General features: G+C 42.8%; 2 protein-coding genes across 3 annotated transcripts in view; one reads left to right on the plus strand and one right to left on the minus strand.

Annotated features, from left to right (window-relative positions):
• The window catches only part of cd37 (CD37 molecule), a 9,390-nt gene extending 540 nt beyond the window's left edge, over nucleotides 1–8,850 (plus strand). Inside the window, exons 2-12 of one of the 2 annotated variants that reach the window (XM_076298287.1) lie at nucleotides 423–490; nucleotides 1,238–1,301; nucleotides 1,758–1,888; nucleotides 2,242–2,319; nucleotides 2,561–2,668; nucleotides 3,032–3,190; nucleotides 3,431–3,514; nucleotides 5,263–6,189; nucleotides 6,606–6,655; nucleotides 6,979–7,110; nucleotides 8,526–8,850. In XM_076298287.1, coding sequence (XP_076154402.1) covers nucleotides 425–490; nucleotides 1,238–1,301; nucleotides 1,758–1,888; nucleotides 2,242–2,319; nucleotides 2,561–2,668; nucleotides 3,032–3,190; nucleotides 3,431–3,514; nucleotides 5,263–5,334 — 762 coding nt within the window. In that variant the 5' untranslated portion in view covers nucleotides 423–424 and the 3' untranslated portion in view covers nucleotides 5,335–6,189; nucleotides 6,606–6,655; nucleotides 6,979–7,110; nucleotides 8,526–8,850. Of the gene's footprint in view, nucleotides 1–422; nucleotides 491–1,237; nucleotides 1,302–1,757; nucleotides 1,889–2,241; nucleotides 2,320–2,560; nucleotides 2,669–3,031; nucleotides 3,191–3,430; nucleotides 3,515–5,262; nucleotides 6,656–6,978; nucleotides 7,111–8,525 lie in introns of both variants that reach the window. The other variant, XM_076298286.1, reaches the window with a different exon arrangement.
• Nucleotides 8,851–9,301: 451 nt separating this feature from the next.
• gjz1 (gap junction protein zeta 1) lies at nucleotides 9,302–10,238 on the minus strand. Its single transcript, XM_076298978.1, has one exon. The coding sequence runs from the start codon at nucleotides 10,218–10,220 to the stop codon at nucleotides 9,513–9,515; it is 708 nt and encodes a 235-aa protein (XP_076155093.1). The 5' UTR covers nucleotides 10,221–10,238; the 3' UTR covers nucleotides 9,302–9,512.
• Nucleotides 10,239–17,041: the final 6,803 nt, after the last annotated feature.

The raw sequence follows: 17,041 nt of genomic DNA on the forward strand, positions 1-17,041 counted from the left end.
CATTTCATGGCCTTCCTGTAATTCAATCTCTCCTATTGCTTCACATGTGAGCCATGGATATTTGAGCCAGGGATGGGGAGCTGCTTAACGCTTGGTGTCAATGCGTCGTGTTCTTGGGGAAAGGCGTATGAGCGAGCCGAAGGGCTCAGGGAAAAACCTAGTGAAAACAAAACTAATCTCTAGAGAGTGAGGCAGTTGAAACAGATAGAGGCAGTGGATCATACTGAGCTGAATATCAACAACTTCTCCTTTTCAGAGTGATGCATAAAGTCTCTCTCTCTCTCTCTCTCTCTCTCACTGTCTCCCTGACTCACACACACACACACACACACACACACACACACACACACACACACACACACACACACACACACGTACACATATTAAAAAAAACAAGCATTGCTTGTTTGTTTGTCTTTCAGAAATGGTGTCCGAATGCTGCCTTGGTGTCACCAAGTATCTTGTTTTCCTGTTCAACCTCATTTTCTTTGTAAGTTGAATAAATGCTATTTGACATTTGAATGAAGAACAGTTGTTGACCTTAGTGAATATATTATATTATACAGGGCTGTAAAGGTACACGTATTTGTACCAAACCGTTTAGGTACAGGATGTTAGGTTCAATGTAATGTTCCGAATGCCTTTAACAGTAATCAACAGAAGGCTTTTTTGTGTGGACCATGCCTCAAATTTGAATTCCCACACAAATATATTAAGTGCTGGACCATTATGTCAGTTTAGTCAATTTATGTCAAAAAACATTTGCCACCTTTTCAAAATACTATTCCCATTGCGCATCAGCAATATTGTCCGTAAATTTTATCATAGCAAGAAGCTATACTCACAGGCTTACAGTACCGAAAATTAACCGAACCATGACTTCATAACTGGGGTACACACTGAACTGTGAGTTTTGTGTACCATTACACCCCTACTGTTATAATATCCAGAAATATTAGGTCATTTTTACTTAATGATGTGATGATATATAAACTCTAATTCATAATCAACTTGTGTCTTTAAGATGGCTGAAAAAAGCTTAATTACCACATCCAATATTATCAAGTCTTAGTTATCTGCTTACTGCATAAAGCAAAATATTATATCAGATCATCCAGATCAATGAACTTGATTCAATAACTCTTTAAATTTCACATACACATTTTAACAGATGTGTGGGAGGGTTAGCTTAGCACTGAAACCTGGAGCTAGCACTCATCACCTGTCCTACCCTCAGTTCTTAGGAGCCCTCATGCTGTCTCTGGGGGTGTGGATCACCTGTGCTGAGTCCAGCTTCTTCTGTGAGTGTCATGGAACCCTCTCAACACTAACAACCTGTCTAACAGACCGGATGGGCTACATCCAGGTTAAAAGAGTAGCCCGATGGATCTCTCTTGCTTTAACTTCAAACAAATACTGTATCTGCTAACTGTTGGTTAGTCAGTAAATCTGATTGCATCTAAGGTGAAGTGATGTATGGTAAATGCATACCTTTTCCTCCTCTGAACACTCAAAGCACTGTAGGCTATAATTGTGTGCCTTACATTCACTTAATTTGTATGTTTACATATATGCTATTCAGCAGAAAAAGAGTAAATTCTAATGTTATTAATTAATATCATAAAATCACAAAACCATTTGCAAATATGTGGATCTCAAATTTCTAAAATTTCCATTGAGCCTATAACATCCCAGCAGCAGCAGTGTTTTAACATCTAGGGAATAAAACGGACTAACACTTGGTGCTCTTTCTACAGTGGAGCCCCCAACCTTCATTTCTATGTCCCTCCTCTCATATTTCCTGCTCATTGGAGGCTCTCTGACCATGACTCTGGGTTTTCTGGGCTGCATTGGGGCCATCCAGGAGGCCAAATGCCTGTTGGGTTTGGTGAGTCCTATTCCCCCCTTTCTCACTGTCTAATCAGTTTTGACCTATTGTGATTTGTCACATGGCGGTTCCAAAGACCTCCCAAAGCACAGTGGCAGGTCTCGCAAGGACCATTTCACCTTTGCTGATATTATTGAGGTCACATAGTGCATTTCCACACCACACCTTTGAATATGCTGGTGCTCATCGAGACAGTCGTTAGACTTTCCAGCATCACTCGGAAGCGTCCTCCCAGCCGGTGATGACTGTTTGTGCTCCATGATGCTTTTTGGGGGGGAAACTGAGGCACAGTTTCCATTAACCAGCGAGTGTCCCTTCACTTCTCTCTCCCTTCCCTTCCCTTCTGGCTGCAGTACTTCATGCTGCTCACCATCGTCCTGGCTGCGCAGAGCGTTGGCGGAGTAGTCCTCTTCATCACACAGAGGAGCATAGTGAGTGAGACACACATCGCCGATGAGGTCACCTCCTCCGTTTCGTGCCGCCGCTGGCTCAATTTTTTTATCGCAACTCCTGCCCTGTGTGACCGCGTTGTGGGACACAGATGATTTCAACATTTGAGTTGTCCTTACTCAATTCAACTCAACCCAGGGCTGGTTTTGTTTGTGTTTGTCTTTGGGTTTGTTTGTTTGTTTGTTTGTTTGTTTGTTTGTTTGTTTGGTTTGTTTGTTGTAGTTTGAGAGCAGCCTGATGGGCCACATGTCCATGGTCATTAATATGTATGGGAAGAATGATTCACATCTGCAGCACTTTGAGAGGACGCTGGACTACATTCAACAACAGGTAAGCTACAAGTCTGCTTGCAGAGAGCAGCTGAACCAAGTGTGGTATGGTTGTGAAAATTGTGGATCTAATGTTCGTTGACTGATGAACCACAGTTTTTCGATTAAGCTTATTCAAATAAAGTAATAATGCAGAATTCATCATTCACATCTTCCAAAACATCATTTTTGGGAGCATTAAGCATGTCAGCACAGTCTCTCAATAGCTATATTATTTACCTAAACATCTCCGAAATCATAATATTGTGATAGAATAATGAAAATACCAACTGCACCATCTCCATCACTTTTCCATATAAATTTCTCTCCCAGTCCTTTACCCATAATCCACCTTGTGGCTCCTCTGTATCCTCCCGTCTGACAGGCAGAGTGCTGTGGCTGGGAGTATCCAACTGAATGGGACAGGGGGGCCCCCTGCTCCTGCTACTACTACAATGGCACACAGCACGCCTCCAACTCAAGCACCTTTTCATCATGTGTCTGCTCCCCCACAGACACCACTCAGTGTGTCATGTATAAGCAGGTATGTCCCCTTCCTGCTCCTGATAAGGATACTGTTCTAACTAACAAGGGTCATTTTTTTTACCAGTTATATAACTCATGTTTAGACAGAGACATGTGACAATTATACTGTTCCCAGAAATCAGGATAAGGCCTTACTCAAAATCCCAAAATCCCCTCTGTGCTTAATATGCTGAGCAACCAGTATACTTTCGCCTTTGGGCTGACGTTCTCAGTAACAAGACTGTCTGCTGTCCCCCAGGGCTGTAAGAGGCAGCTGGAGAGGTGGATGGACGATCATATGCTCATCATCATGGTGGTGCTGTTTGCCCTGATTGGAGTGGAGGTGAGTGGAGTGGACTATATATCTGATGTTGATACTGACAGATTTGACTATTTCATGGGAAATATGTGTTAAAAGGTGTTGCTGGTATCAAATTGAAAATGAACATATATTTTCCAAAAAAAGAATACGATTTATCTGTTTCAAAAACAATGTTGTTTTTGCACTATTCTCAATAAAAAAATAGGGTTGACATGATTTGCAAGTCATAGCATTGTGTTTTTATTTGCATTTTGCACAGTGTCCCAACTTTGAAAATGGGGTTGTAGTTGAGCATGAGGTGAATTTGCCAAACTCAAAAACACTGCAGACATGGTTGTTAGGTGATCTCATCAACAGCTGTGAGAAACATGACAAACAGCAATTTTAAAGCAATTGTCTTTCAAAAGGGTGTGTAAATGCCCTTACGCTTGAAAGATGGAATTCACAAACATTTCATGGGTACATAGTTTCAATTTCCCTTGTGCAAACACACTGTGTCAAAACACTACCCATTCAGGCATAATTTGGCTTGTTTGACACTAGAATGCACATTAAAATGACCAACATGACGCAACTCAGCTGTAGACGAAACTCTAGAAAATGAGTCTCTGTGATGGTGTTATGCAACTTAGCAACAAGTGCTTAACCCCCTCTATGCTTCTCCCCGACTCTTATTTTCCCTCAAACATCTGGTGTCTTTCTCTTCCACTCTCTCTCACTCCTCTCCATCTCTCCTTCCCTCCTCCTCCTCCTCCTCCTCATCTGTCTCTTCCTCATCCTCTATTGCTATCTCTCCCTCCCCCTCTATCTCTCTCTCTATCTCTCTCGTCATCCACCTGTCTTGCGGCTGGCCTCTGTGCTGCGTCCCATTCCGTTCCCTGCCCCCTGATAGGGTGTCCTGTGGCTGTTGATGCTGGTCCTCCACTGCCTGAGCTGCTCGCCGCGCTGCTGCTGCCCAGCCAAGTCACGCGGTAGACGCCTGCACATCTCCAGGTGGCCATGTGCCGACCAACGCACGCACAGAATGCATGCGGTCTGTTTGGGCGCAGTGCTGCCGTGGACTCTTGCTATGGTGCTGACGGGGAGTGTGAGCAGACAGGCATGGGTCAGACATGGGTCAGACATGGGTCAGAGGTGCTGCCAGATTGGATGGGATGGATTTGAAGACACGTGCAGTAAAAACAAATCTCACAGACAATTTCTGCTGGCGTCCTATCAGATAGCGAGTACACCTGTTTGACCCAGGTCTGGCTGATAGTAAATCCCCAGCACAGATTACTTGATAGTCATTTCGAAGGTGCGTGTGTGTGTGTGTGTGTGTGTGTGTGTGTATATATATATATATATATATATACAGTGTATGTGTTTGTGGTTATATGTGTGAGGCTGTGTAATCATGTGTGTGTGTGTGTGTGTGTGTGTGTGTGTGTGTGTGTGTGTGTGTGTGTGTGTGTGTGTGTGTGTGTGTGTGTGTGTTTGGGCTTTGCTTGTCATTTGTGACTCATGCTGCTTTTTGTCCTGATTTCCCCCAGTGATTTCTACATGGAGTACTGGCAAGGTATTGCTTTTCTTATTGCTCTCCTTCTCCCTGGGAGTATGTCTCGCTCTCTTCAGACTTACTGGCTCTATCTGTGAGATGCCATCCACAGAGAAACATAACCAAGTTTATGGACTCCAAAGCCAGCCCATCATGTAGAGTAGGGGAATTCTGCGGGCGGGATATTGTGTGCTATATGGCGTGTCACTGATCTGCCTTGTTTCTTCCACAGATCTGTGGTATGATCCTTTCGATGTGTCTGTATAAATCACACAGCAAGGATGATCTGTTCATGAACTACTAAATCAGAAGGAAGCAATGGAGAGAGGATCAGTGACCGAAGCAACACCCTACATGTTGTCATGTATTCGAAGCACTTGCATACATCTCAGTATTTGTTACATTGTTCATTTGCTATAGTTTATTGCCATTGCTGATTGTTTGAGTACATATTTTTTTTGTCTTATAATGATGCTTGTTGTATACCTTCCTGTATAAGTATGGCCTTGATGTAGATGTAACATTTTCACATTTTCCGTTTTAAAATCTGCTCCCCGCTACACGGGGTGACTGCTCACTGTTTGTTGGTGCATGAAGAACACGTTGCACTGAGAAAGCCCCGGTTCCTGTTTGGTTTGGCCCTGCTGTCTTTTGAACAGGAAGCAACCCCCGGGCCCAGGGTGGAACAGTCTTATGTTACACCATTGTTGCAAACTCACAATAAATGACCTCTTTTCTGTTCAGATGAAACCTGTTTCCACACTCTAAAGACCCAGATATGTTCAGATATTATTGACATTAACACTAAATGTGATATTCATTCACAAGTCTAATTTCTTAATTTTACACCTGCGTTATCTCCATGTTGTAGATATTTATCATCATCCAGTGTAACATGGGATGATATCATTTTAATAAGACCAAAACCATGGTAGTGGTAGAGACCATATCATTATCAATGAGTATCAATGAACTCGATTTCATGTCTGGGAACATGGAGAGGCCCTGAGAGGGCAGGAGTGACCGACACCTGATACTCCTGAGTAGAAGATTTGAGACTAGAGCCAGTGGACAAAACAGCGCTCAGGTGTCATTTATAAATGACAATCCTTTTGCGTCCCAAACAGTTCACAGCACTTTTCCATCACCCAGTACAGAGGTAAGGCATCACTCTTAATGATCTCTTCAGATATACAGGATAAGTCCCGAAATGATTCAATGTCCATTGTACAGGCAGAATGTTGAATATTGGCAATGCTGTAATATTTCAAAGGAATGATAGCTCTCCCTTGAGATGTTTTTGGAAACTCTACAATGTTCCCAGAGAATGGTTACATTAATATTGTGGTTTGAACATAGAGATACTATTATTTTAAATGATGTCAGTCCTAGACACAGTGCTGATTTTTGATCTGTGGTACAATTGGCATATTTACTGTAGTATGTGTTTCAGCAGATTAATTACATCCAAAACCACATCCTGATCCAAACACTTTGTTTGCTCACCTTCTGGGTCATTTCAACATTGTGTACAATGGAATAGTGTGTTTGTAATGTGTGTGTGTAAAATCATAGGATGACTTCTCTATCCCTGGGATTGATTGTGCTCCTGGCTGCGTTCTGTGGTAAGTGATGTGCTCATATATACAATACGTTGTTTATGAACTAGTCAGGCTCACATCCTGGTGAAATATGGTTACAGGCAATGGTTCAATGCACTTAGGCAATGCATATGATTAAATTAATTTAAAGGTGTATCATTGTAGAAAGAGAGTGTTAGCATGGCTGTAACTGAGTAACTCTATCTCTTTTCTGTATTCTTTCTTAATTTGGAAATATACATTTTTGCATCTGTTGTAGTGCTTGGTTCAAAAACCTTTCCAAGCAATTATTATTATTATTGTGTTTCTGACGTGTGTCTGTGTGTGTATGTGTGTGTCTGCTTCAGCCACACAGGCGCTGAAGTGCCACCACTGTGTGAACATCAATGAGGAGCACCCAGACTGCACCAGCATGGAAGAGAGAGAGTGCAGCCCCATGCTCACCCACTGCCTCAGGGTCCGCATGCACCACCCCGCATGTGAGTGGAGGACACATATATTCTCTCTCTCTTTCTCTCTCTCTCTCTCTCTCTCTCTCTCTCTCCCTCTCTCTCTTTCCAGACAAACTCTTTCTCTCTCTCTATCTTTCTCTTTCTTACACACACACACACACAATTTATCTATCTATCTATCTATCTATCTATCTATCTCTAGTTACATATAGATTTTTCTAACACTGGAGGATACAATATGGGGATTCAACACAGTGTTGCACAAATCTTGCCATATTGGGACTTATAAGTCCTCTGAACAAGTTACCTTTGCTCAAATGATATAGTTTTTTACAACAATGTTTTACTGTGTACATTTCCGCCATCTACTGGTAGAATGGCAGCCCTGCAGCAGTAACTTGATATTTCTGCTCACTGGACCCACCCTGTTTGTCTTTGTTCTCAGAGAGATAGGGGCCCAACTTGTGTAAAATGGCGTCTCACTGGCAAGTCATTTTATTTTTCAACCACAGAGGAGCTGACCCAAAAAGCGAGAGAGAAAAAACACATTAGCTATACAAAAACACTGCTGTGTCATTCCAATAAAATTTCTGAGAGAACTGCCAAAAGTCTTGTGAGATTGCACTGGGCCACCCAAACATCAGGCAGCAGACAGTCGCGCAGAACATTCAGAAAAACAAAGTGTACAGTTAACAGGGTGAATTTCATAGGCAGAGGAGAATCAACTGTGAAGCATTGCTGGACAACATTGAAAAGCTGAAATGTTTCTCTCACAGAGTGATTTTTTACACCTGTCGTGCACAGTTCCAAATGATTTTCATAATCAACTTGGAGAATACAAAATGCTAATTAATTGTACAATGTAGCACAAATAGTTTATTTTGATGTCAAAATAAGTAGATTAAGATAAGTGACTAGAATTGAGAATGTGGAAAGAGTGAGAACAGAAGCAGTGCTGTGAATTTCTAGTGCCTTAATTGTGGGTATGAGAGAACAAGACATAAAAAAACGGTCAAATAGGGTGACTTGCATATGCAGTGGGTGTGATCCTTTATATAATATGTCCAGAGGACGCCAAAGTATATGCTCGGCAGCAGAGAACAGAGGCGTGCAGCATGTAACAGCAGAGCAGAGAGCAGAGTAAACAACAGCAGTAGGCCTATGCACTGTTGCTGACACCATCACTCAGAGGTTAGGGCGGGGTTCAAAAAGATGAACAAACACGCCTGTCTCAACACAGGCGCGGCTCCTCTGGGCCCTCCGCTAAGCCCCCCGAGTCTCACCTAATGCAGCGCCTCATCTCAGATTACAGCGACACACAACGTGGCAAAGGCCCGGTGCTCCACTGTAACATCTCCTCCCTTTACTAAATGCTTTATGACTCTTGTTAAGCTCTTGTTGTGAATCAGGCAATGCCTCTCTCTGTCTGTCTTGCTCTGCAGATGGCGAGGTGCGTAAATGTGCTACCCAGAGGGAGTGCGACAGCAAAGCGCCGGATTTTGTGGAAAAATTTTGCTGCACGGAGGATCTCTGCAACTGAGAGGAAAGGCCTTCATCGCCCGCACGGAAAAGAGTCTTCATCTCATTTAAACAATTATGCATGTAGTAAATTAAGCATATAGGAAATATAGCATTCTGCCTCTGTAAGAGATGCTGTTAGCGCTTTTCTCACTCTGAGGACAGCTGTTGGTCACGTGGGTGTGTAAAACATGTAGGTCAGAGACAATGTGTCCTGGCAAAGATGATTAAAAGAAGGAGGTGAGACTACACTGGAGGACTGTCTGTGTGTGAAGTTTTTATCTGGCTGCTGATGTTATGAACAAGTTTGTGCTTGACTGCATGACTCTCAACGCTCTCTCTCTCTCTCTCTCTCTCTCTCACACACACTCTCTCCTCAATTTTTCCCTCCCTACGGATATGTGTGGTGGTTTTTGATTTCAGCGAGCACATTCAAAGTGGGTAAAGCCAAGTTTTGGTAGAGGGACTGACACGATAGGGTATTTCAAGGTCGCTGAGACGTAATCTGTCAGTTGCTCTGAGCTCTTTCTCATGTAACACCAGCGCATTCTTTCACACCCTTACCAGAGGGCATCGATTCTCCTGAGTCAGAAACACCATGAGGCGAGGCCACACCGCGCGCTGAGAGCACAAGCAAAGAAGCAGTTTAGAAAATCAACTCGCCAACAGTCTGCAGCGCAAACTTTCATCTTTAATCTCTAAACGTTAACTTTGCACACACAAAGCATATATGGTCACAGCAACATATAACAGGATAATAACAGCATAATGTACCAGTATAATAACTCAATTATGTAGAGGCCTAAAGCAAAACCTCTGATTTGGATCTAATTATTTCACTAAACTCCTTCTACAACTGGACCTCTCTTTAGAACTTTCCAAATACACAATATGGAATAGAGGATATCCTATTACAGAGCACTAGCTCTCTTAGATCCACCTCCACAGTTGCAGAGGTAGTGCATAACAGAGTACAGAAAGAACAGGCAACTGGCTGCTATGACCAGACACGAGATGGACACCAGGGCAAAGATGGACATGCGCTTCTCGGGCGCGGCCCTCACTACACACATCTGTGTTGGGCAGTCGGCGACTTCGCACTTAAAGGGTCCCTCCTCCATCGTGGGCAGGTTCCACTGGAGCAGGACGTAGACGAATGAGGCCTCCACAGCGATACGTAGCGCCACGCTCAGCAGGTAGAAGAGGACGGTGGTCTTGCTGGCGTGGAGGTCGAGCATCATGAGCTCCTGCACCTCTACTGCCTGGCCATCGGGACCCTTCTGCCTGGCGCTCTTACGGGCGGAGGCACGCAGGTGGGCAGAGAAGAGCTCCATGAGCAGCACGGAGAGCAGGACGAGGATGAAGAGGAAGTTCCAGGCCACAACCCCTGGCCGGTCAAAGTGTTCATTGAAGCACGCACGCGTGCACAGGGTGTCGCGGGCCGTTGCGTTGCAGCCAAAGTCGGTGTCCAGCTTGAACCAGGGCAGCTCGGTCACAAACAGCACCACCAGGCGGACGGCCACAAAGCCGAACCAGAGGGTGCGGGCCTTGTAGGTGGTGGTGGTGTCCACGGCAGTGCGAAGAATTGGGATCAGGCCGGTCACTATAGCTGCTGCCATCGTCTTGTGTTTGAGTGTCTTCCTGTATTTTCTGGGACAGTTTTACATGGATTGTAGCACACCATCACAAAAAATCAAACACATATTAAAGTCAATCACAATGTACTGAAATGGCATGCCAACATTTTAGAGTCATATTGACATAGTGAGTGAGACATACAATAGCACTCTGCACTGCACCTGTCTTAGGCACCTTACATTACTCTAGCAATGCTGTAAGGACCATACTGATTTCTCACTCTATATTACAATATTACCAGAAAATACAGGAAATATGTACACAGTATTTAAGAGTGTGTCCATGAGAGGACCAGGCGGGGGTGACACATGCTACGTCACCGATTTTGATGAAACTTGGCCAGTTTGAAGGGTCCACCTAAAAACTCAAAAAGCCAAAATAGTACAAAATGTGAAACAACCCAGGGGGAGTTAGAGCCCCATCCTTGTTTTAGGCCAAAAAACCTCAAAAAAAGGCCCAAAATTGCATAAAATGTTGACATCCCTCCTGCTGTCAGATTTAAACACAGCAAAGTAACAATCCATGCCATCAAAGGTCCATCCAAGGTTAGTTTAAAACTGGAGTTGTGACTGGTGTCAGTCCAGGACTGCACGTATCCACTATGTCACAAGCCTTTTGGCGAATACCCAAAAAATAGCAATATTCAGACCTGAATATCTCCGATGAGCAACCTCCTTTTTTCAAAATTCTTTCTGCACATGAAAGGGCCATCTGTGGACTTCATAAATCAAAAGAAAAATGCTCGGCCTTTTAATTATTTTTGTCGCTGTAACCGCCTAAATAGTGTGATCCAGCCAGTGATTTCAAATACATATCTATTTCAATGATTGGTTGAAACATAATGTTTAGGTCATTTATGGTGGACAAATGGATATTATCATCAATCATGTCTACTGATCAAATCCAAGCTAGATTTAATGTCCTAAGTGCAATGTATTCCTTAAGGTAGCTCAAAATGACATCATTGGGTGACATACACCATACCCGTAGGTCCAATATTTGCAAATGTGATATCTCCAACATATCTCAGGGCTAGAAACAGTCACTTGGATTCAAATAATAACTTGTAACATTTTGGTAGCCAAAGGTCAAAGATCAAGGTCACTGTGACCTTATGTATATCCCTTTGTGGTGGATAAATCTCAAAAAATCCCTGACATAATTTCATATGTGATACAAATATTCACTTTGACTCACAGATAACAAATATTTGAATCAGGTGGTCAAAGATCGAGGTCAAGGACCTTGCATTCTTGAGAAAATGATATATCATAAATGCCTGTAGGGATGTTTTTTCAATTTTGGTACAAATATTCACTTGCACTTTTGTCTTCGTCTTTCATCGGTGACCTTCAGAAGGCTCAACAGTGGTATCTGGCATCTCAGACCCAGCTCCCTCTACACTCATGATAGGTTGTCTACCAACCAATACCAACACATTTTTGGTAATTTGTCTTCTTTGCTGTGGCCGTTTATGATCCGATCAGCAACACAGCCAAGCAAACTGCAGTCCCTTGATGTGGGCACCCACAAATACCAACAAATTCTTCAGTTAATCATCTTTTTCGCTGTGGCCATTTATGATCCCATCAGCAACTATACAACAAACGAAACACCAACCCTTAATGAGGGCACCAAGAAGTACCACCAAAGTCTTTGGTCATTCCTCTTCTTTGCTCCCACAGTTTCTGATCCAATCAGCAACATAACCAGACCAACTGTAAGCCCTTGATGTGGGCACCCACAAATACCTACACATTCTTCAGTCAATCCTCTTCATTGCTTTGGTGGTTTATTATCTGGTTTCTTGGTTTCAGCACGGATCTCGGATTGCCTCTCAGACATAGCTACATGGATGAAGGCACACCACCTCCAGCTGAACCTCTCAAAGACTGAACTGCTGGTCCTCCCAGCTAAACCTACCATACACCACGACATCAACATCAAATTTGACTCTCTGTCTGTTTCACCTACCAGGACTGCAAGAAATCTAGGAGTTGTTCTCGACAACCAACTAAACTTCTCAGATCATGTTGCCTCAGTCGCCCGGTCATGCCGTTTCGCACTCTACAATATACGGAAAATCAGGACTTACTTAAATCAAGATGCCACCCAACTTCTGGTTCAGGCAATAGTTATCTCACGACTCGACTACTGCAACGCCCTCCTGACAGGTCTCCCAGCCTGCGCAGTGAAACCACTTCAGATGATCCAGAACGCGGCGGCGCGCCTGGTCTACAACCAACCCAAGAGGGCACATGTTACCCCGCTACTCATCCAGCTACATTGGCTACCTATGGCGGCCCGCATCAAATTCAAGGCTCTAACGCTTGCCTACAAAGTAGTCTCCGGTTCTGCTCCCACCTACTTGAATGCCTTCATACAGATATACGCTACCTCCAGACTGCTGCGCTCCTCAGACGAACGACGTCTAGCTCTACCTCCGGTACGCTCAGGCCAATCCAAACTTTTCTCATCTGTTGTTCCTCGCTGGTGGAACACACTGCCAGTTCCTACAAGGGCAGGGACATCCCTCTCCATTTTCAAAAAACTCGTGAAGGCCCAGCTCTTTAGAGAACATCTCCTCTCATAGCAACACTTACAACAAGTCTTGCTGATCCTAGCACTCACCAGCCGTCTTAAACTGACACGTAACTGTTAAAAACAGCACTCACTGATGCACTTATTCTTACTGTAGTCTAATGTTTTTTAAATTGTCCTAATATTGTTGAGAATTGCTCTAAAACTTAAACTGTTTACCATGTTGTTAGTCGCTTTGGCTAAAAATGCGTCAGCCAAATGTAATGTAATGTAATGTAATTATCTGATCATTAACATACCCAGTCAATGCCTTTGATGCAGACACCAACAAATATTTAGATACCAACTACACAACCATTGTCACAAATTCTTCAGTCATTCCTGTTTGTTGCTATGGCCATTTATGATCCGATCAGCAACATACAAAGCAATATCATAAATTCTCCAGTCATTCCTCTTCATACTGTGGACACTTATGATCTGATCAACAACATACACAGCCGACACGCAAGCCCTTGATGTAGGCACCAACAACTACCACGTCAATTCAGGTTACAACATGACCCCAAATAGCATGTGAGTGCCATAGCTATTGGCTTGCCTTTTCAGCAGCTTCCGATATTTGTTACAGCTCCTTTTAGTGACCGTCCTCAAAAAAAGTCTAACAGAAGTTTTGTGGCTGATTATATTTGGGTGGTGAAAGGTCAATATTACTCACAAAAAAATTTCACTATTCACTTAAAAAATATTTTTACAACTTAAACATGATATCCTGGAAATACAGAGTATTGTTATTACTGTTATTATCACATGATAATAACATTGTTATTTTTCATGTGATGAATTGTTTTAACATGGGAAAATGTTAATCTAGCTTGGCATTACTCCATTAGCCCAACACAGCAGACAGCAGTCATATGCAGGAATTAAAGTGGGAGGAACACAGTTCCGCCACCTTGGATAATTTAATAATAAATATATTCTTTCATACCAACAATACAGCGCGATTATATTGTTAAAATAATTGGGGAGTTAATTTTCGTGTGTACAGAGGTTACCAAGAAGCTATCAATTCTTGTCCAAAAAGTATTGCTACACCACGATAGGCCTACTTAATATGTTGTCCAACGGTGTCATTTTTCCCCCTTGCACCGACACTGGATTTTAGGGTTTCCCCACCTGCCAAATCCCACTTTAACCACTGGTCATGTGGCATGCAATGGAAACAGATTCACAAGTAATGTACATTATCATGTTTTCAATGTTTCAGACAGATTTCCTTGTGGGACCCTAACATGAAGCTATAGGTGGTTATACCATATCAGAGTCTTTGCTTTAAAACAACTTGTACTAAGCAGGGTCTACAGACATGTTTTTACGATGGATGGACATCGAGGTACAGTAGGCTACAAAACAAGTGAAGCCCAGGAGAGTACTGACTGACTTGCTATATATACGAACACCCAAAGTAACCATCACGTCCTTGTCCACGGGGGCAGCCGTGGCCTACTGGTTAGTGCTTCGGCCTTGTAACTGAAGGGTTGCCGGTTTGAACCCCGACCAGTAGGAACGGCTGAAGTGCCCTTGAGCAAGGCACCTAACTCCTCACTGCTCCCCGAGCGCTGTAGCAGGCAGCTCACTTCGTCGGGATTAGTGTGTGTGCTTCACCTCACTGTTATGTGTGTTCACTGTGTGCTGCGTGTGTGTTTCACTAACTTACGGATTGGGATAAATGCAGAGACCAAATTTCCCTCACGGGACTCAAAAGAGTATATATACGTATATACTTGTTTGTAAAATCTCCATTTTGGATGTCCACAGATCCAAGTAAACCAGCATTCTCTTTAGAAGGTTTTAAAAAAAATATCTGTGTGGGCTAAAACACTTTTTATGTGTGGACGAAAGACCCAAACATAAAATATCTGGTTATGTGTGTACAGGGCCTAAGTTGTGCTAAATTTGAAATAACTCCCTCAAGGTGTTTCCAGGATATTGTGTTCAAGGTGTAAAAATACAGTAGGCCCATGTTGTTTTTTGAGAGGTCACAGTAACATTGACCACTCAAATCTAATCAGTTCATCTTTGAGTGTACATGTAAGTGACTGTGTTTACCGAATTTGAAAAAAAAAAACGTCCTATAGGCATTCCTCACAAGAATGTGAGGTCACAATGACCCTGACCTATGACCTTTGACCATGAAATTCAAATTAATTTGTTATCTGTGAGTGAAAGGCCCTTTCCGAAACTAGCTACACTCTCTCCCTAGCCACTTGCACTCCTAACCAAGTGTTAAAGGAACACGCCAACATTTTGGGAAAATATCTTATTGTCTCTGCCAGAGTTAGATAAGATGATACATACCCTTCTCATCTGTGTGTGTGCAGTACCTCAGTCTGTTAGCATAGCTTATCATAGTTCATTGAGGTGAGCAGTTCCAACTAGCCTATAGCACCCAAAAGTGATAAAACAACTCCAACATTTTCCCATTTACATGGAGAACTCGATTTAGCTGTAAAGGTGATTCCCACCTGAGTGCACATCGTAACTTAGGGGAGTGGGTAGGGATTGGTTTCAGAAAGGGCCGGTGTGAATGTTTGTATCACATTTGCAATTATGTCAGGGATTTTTAGAGGTTTATTCACCACAATGGGATGTACATAAGGTCACAGTGACCTTGACCTTTGACCTTTGACTATCAAAATCTTACAAGTTATTATTTGATTCCAAGTGACTGTTTCTAGCCCTGAGATATGTTGGAGATATCACATTTGCAAAAATTAGACCTACGGGTATACTGGTGTATGTCACCCGATGATGTCATTTTGAGTTACCTTAAGGAATATATTACACTCAGGACATTAAATGTAGCTTGGATTTGATCAGCAGACATGATTGATGATAATATATCTCCATTTGTCCACCATAAATGACCTAAGCATTATTTTCAACCAATCATTGAAGTAGATATGTATTTGAAATCACTGGCTGGATCACACTATTTAGGCGGTTACCACGAAGCATTTTTCTTTTGATTTATGAAGTCCACAGATGGCCCTTTCATGTGCAGAAAGAATTTTGAAAAAGGGAGGTTGCTCATCGGAGATATTCAGGTCTGAATATTGCTATTTTTTGGGTATTCGCCAAAAAGCATGTGACATAGTGGACATGTGCAGTCCTGGACTGATACCCGTCACACCTTACGCCTTGCAACTCCAGTTTTAAACTAACCTTGGATGGACCTTTGATGGCATGGATTGTTACTTTGCTGTGTTTAAATCTGACAGCAGGAGGGATGTCAACATTTTATGCAAGTTTGGGCCTTTTTTTTTAGTTTTTTTGCCCTAAAACAAGGAGGCGGTCCTAACTTCCCCAGGGTTGTTTCAAATTTTGCACTATTTTGGCCAAGTTTCATCAAAATCGGTGACGTAGCATGTGTCACCCCCGCCTGGTCCTCTCATGGACACACTCTTAAAAACATATAAAATGTATTTTTAGTTCTGGTTCCAATCCAATTTATGTCTGAAATGTATGTCTGAAGCCACCATTGGATTTGTTGTGTTAGCAGCATTGTAATGACCAGTCTCAATAGGGGAAAGCTGTTGACTGAGCAGTCGTTCCCAGGCCACTGATGGGCAGCCTGGCCAAAGCTGGTCCAGCTGTGATGAGGACCTTGAAATCAGCTGCTAACATCACCCAAAAACTGACCCTGTGGTGTCACGAGCATCCAGGCAAGGCGTACTGAGGGGCCACCTGAAATATGTGTCTCCGGTTACCGTTTTCATTGTACACCCAGGTGGGGAAACCATTTTCAGTTTGCCTCATCCTCCTTCCCGCTTTTGACACCAACGTGTCAGAGCCAGAAGCAGAACCAGCCAGGTCATTCAACAGCTTCCTCCTCACAAGTTCATTATTACACTGCTTATACAAAGATCTATTGGTGGCCTAGGACTGGACCCAGGACCAGAACTACACTTTTTTTTGTTTTTCAAATATATTTCCTGTATCCTCTGGTTGTACTCTAATAAAGACAATGAGAAATTAATAAAGAAATATATGCAGTCGTAATAACATTGTTAAAACAACAAACCTAATGGGTGTCTAAGACTTCTGTAATACTGTATACGCACACACACGTCTGTGTGTGCGTGTGAATAGCTATTGCTAGATGCACTTTAAAAAAATAAAAAAAAAGATTAAATGTTTGTAGTGACAAGGGAAAAAACTAAGGATGTAGAATTCACTACCCTCCACCCACTCCAAA

This window comes from Alosa pseudoharengus, unplaced genomic scaffold (assembly GCF_046254945.1).
Source record: "Alosa pseudoharengus isolate Yale_2024_CS ecotype anadromous, Long Island Sound unplaced genomic scaffold, YU_APseudo_1.1 YU_APseudo_1.1_scf_21, whole genome shotgun sequence".
Classification (NCBI taxonomy): Eukaryota; Metazoa; Chordata; class Actinopteri; order Clupeiformes; family Clupeidae; genus Alosa; species Alosa pseudoharengus.

Coding starts and splice junctions, on each gene's coding strand:
- gjz1 (XM_076298978.1), bottom strand. CDS start 10,220: ATGGCAGCAGCTATAGTGACCGGCCTGATCCCAATTCTTCGCACTGCC.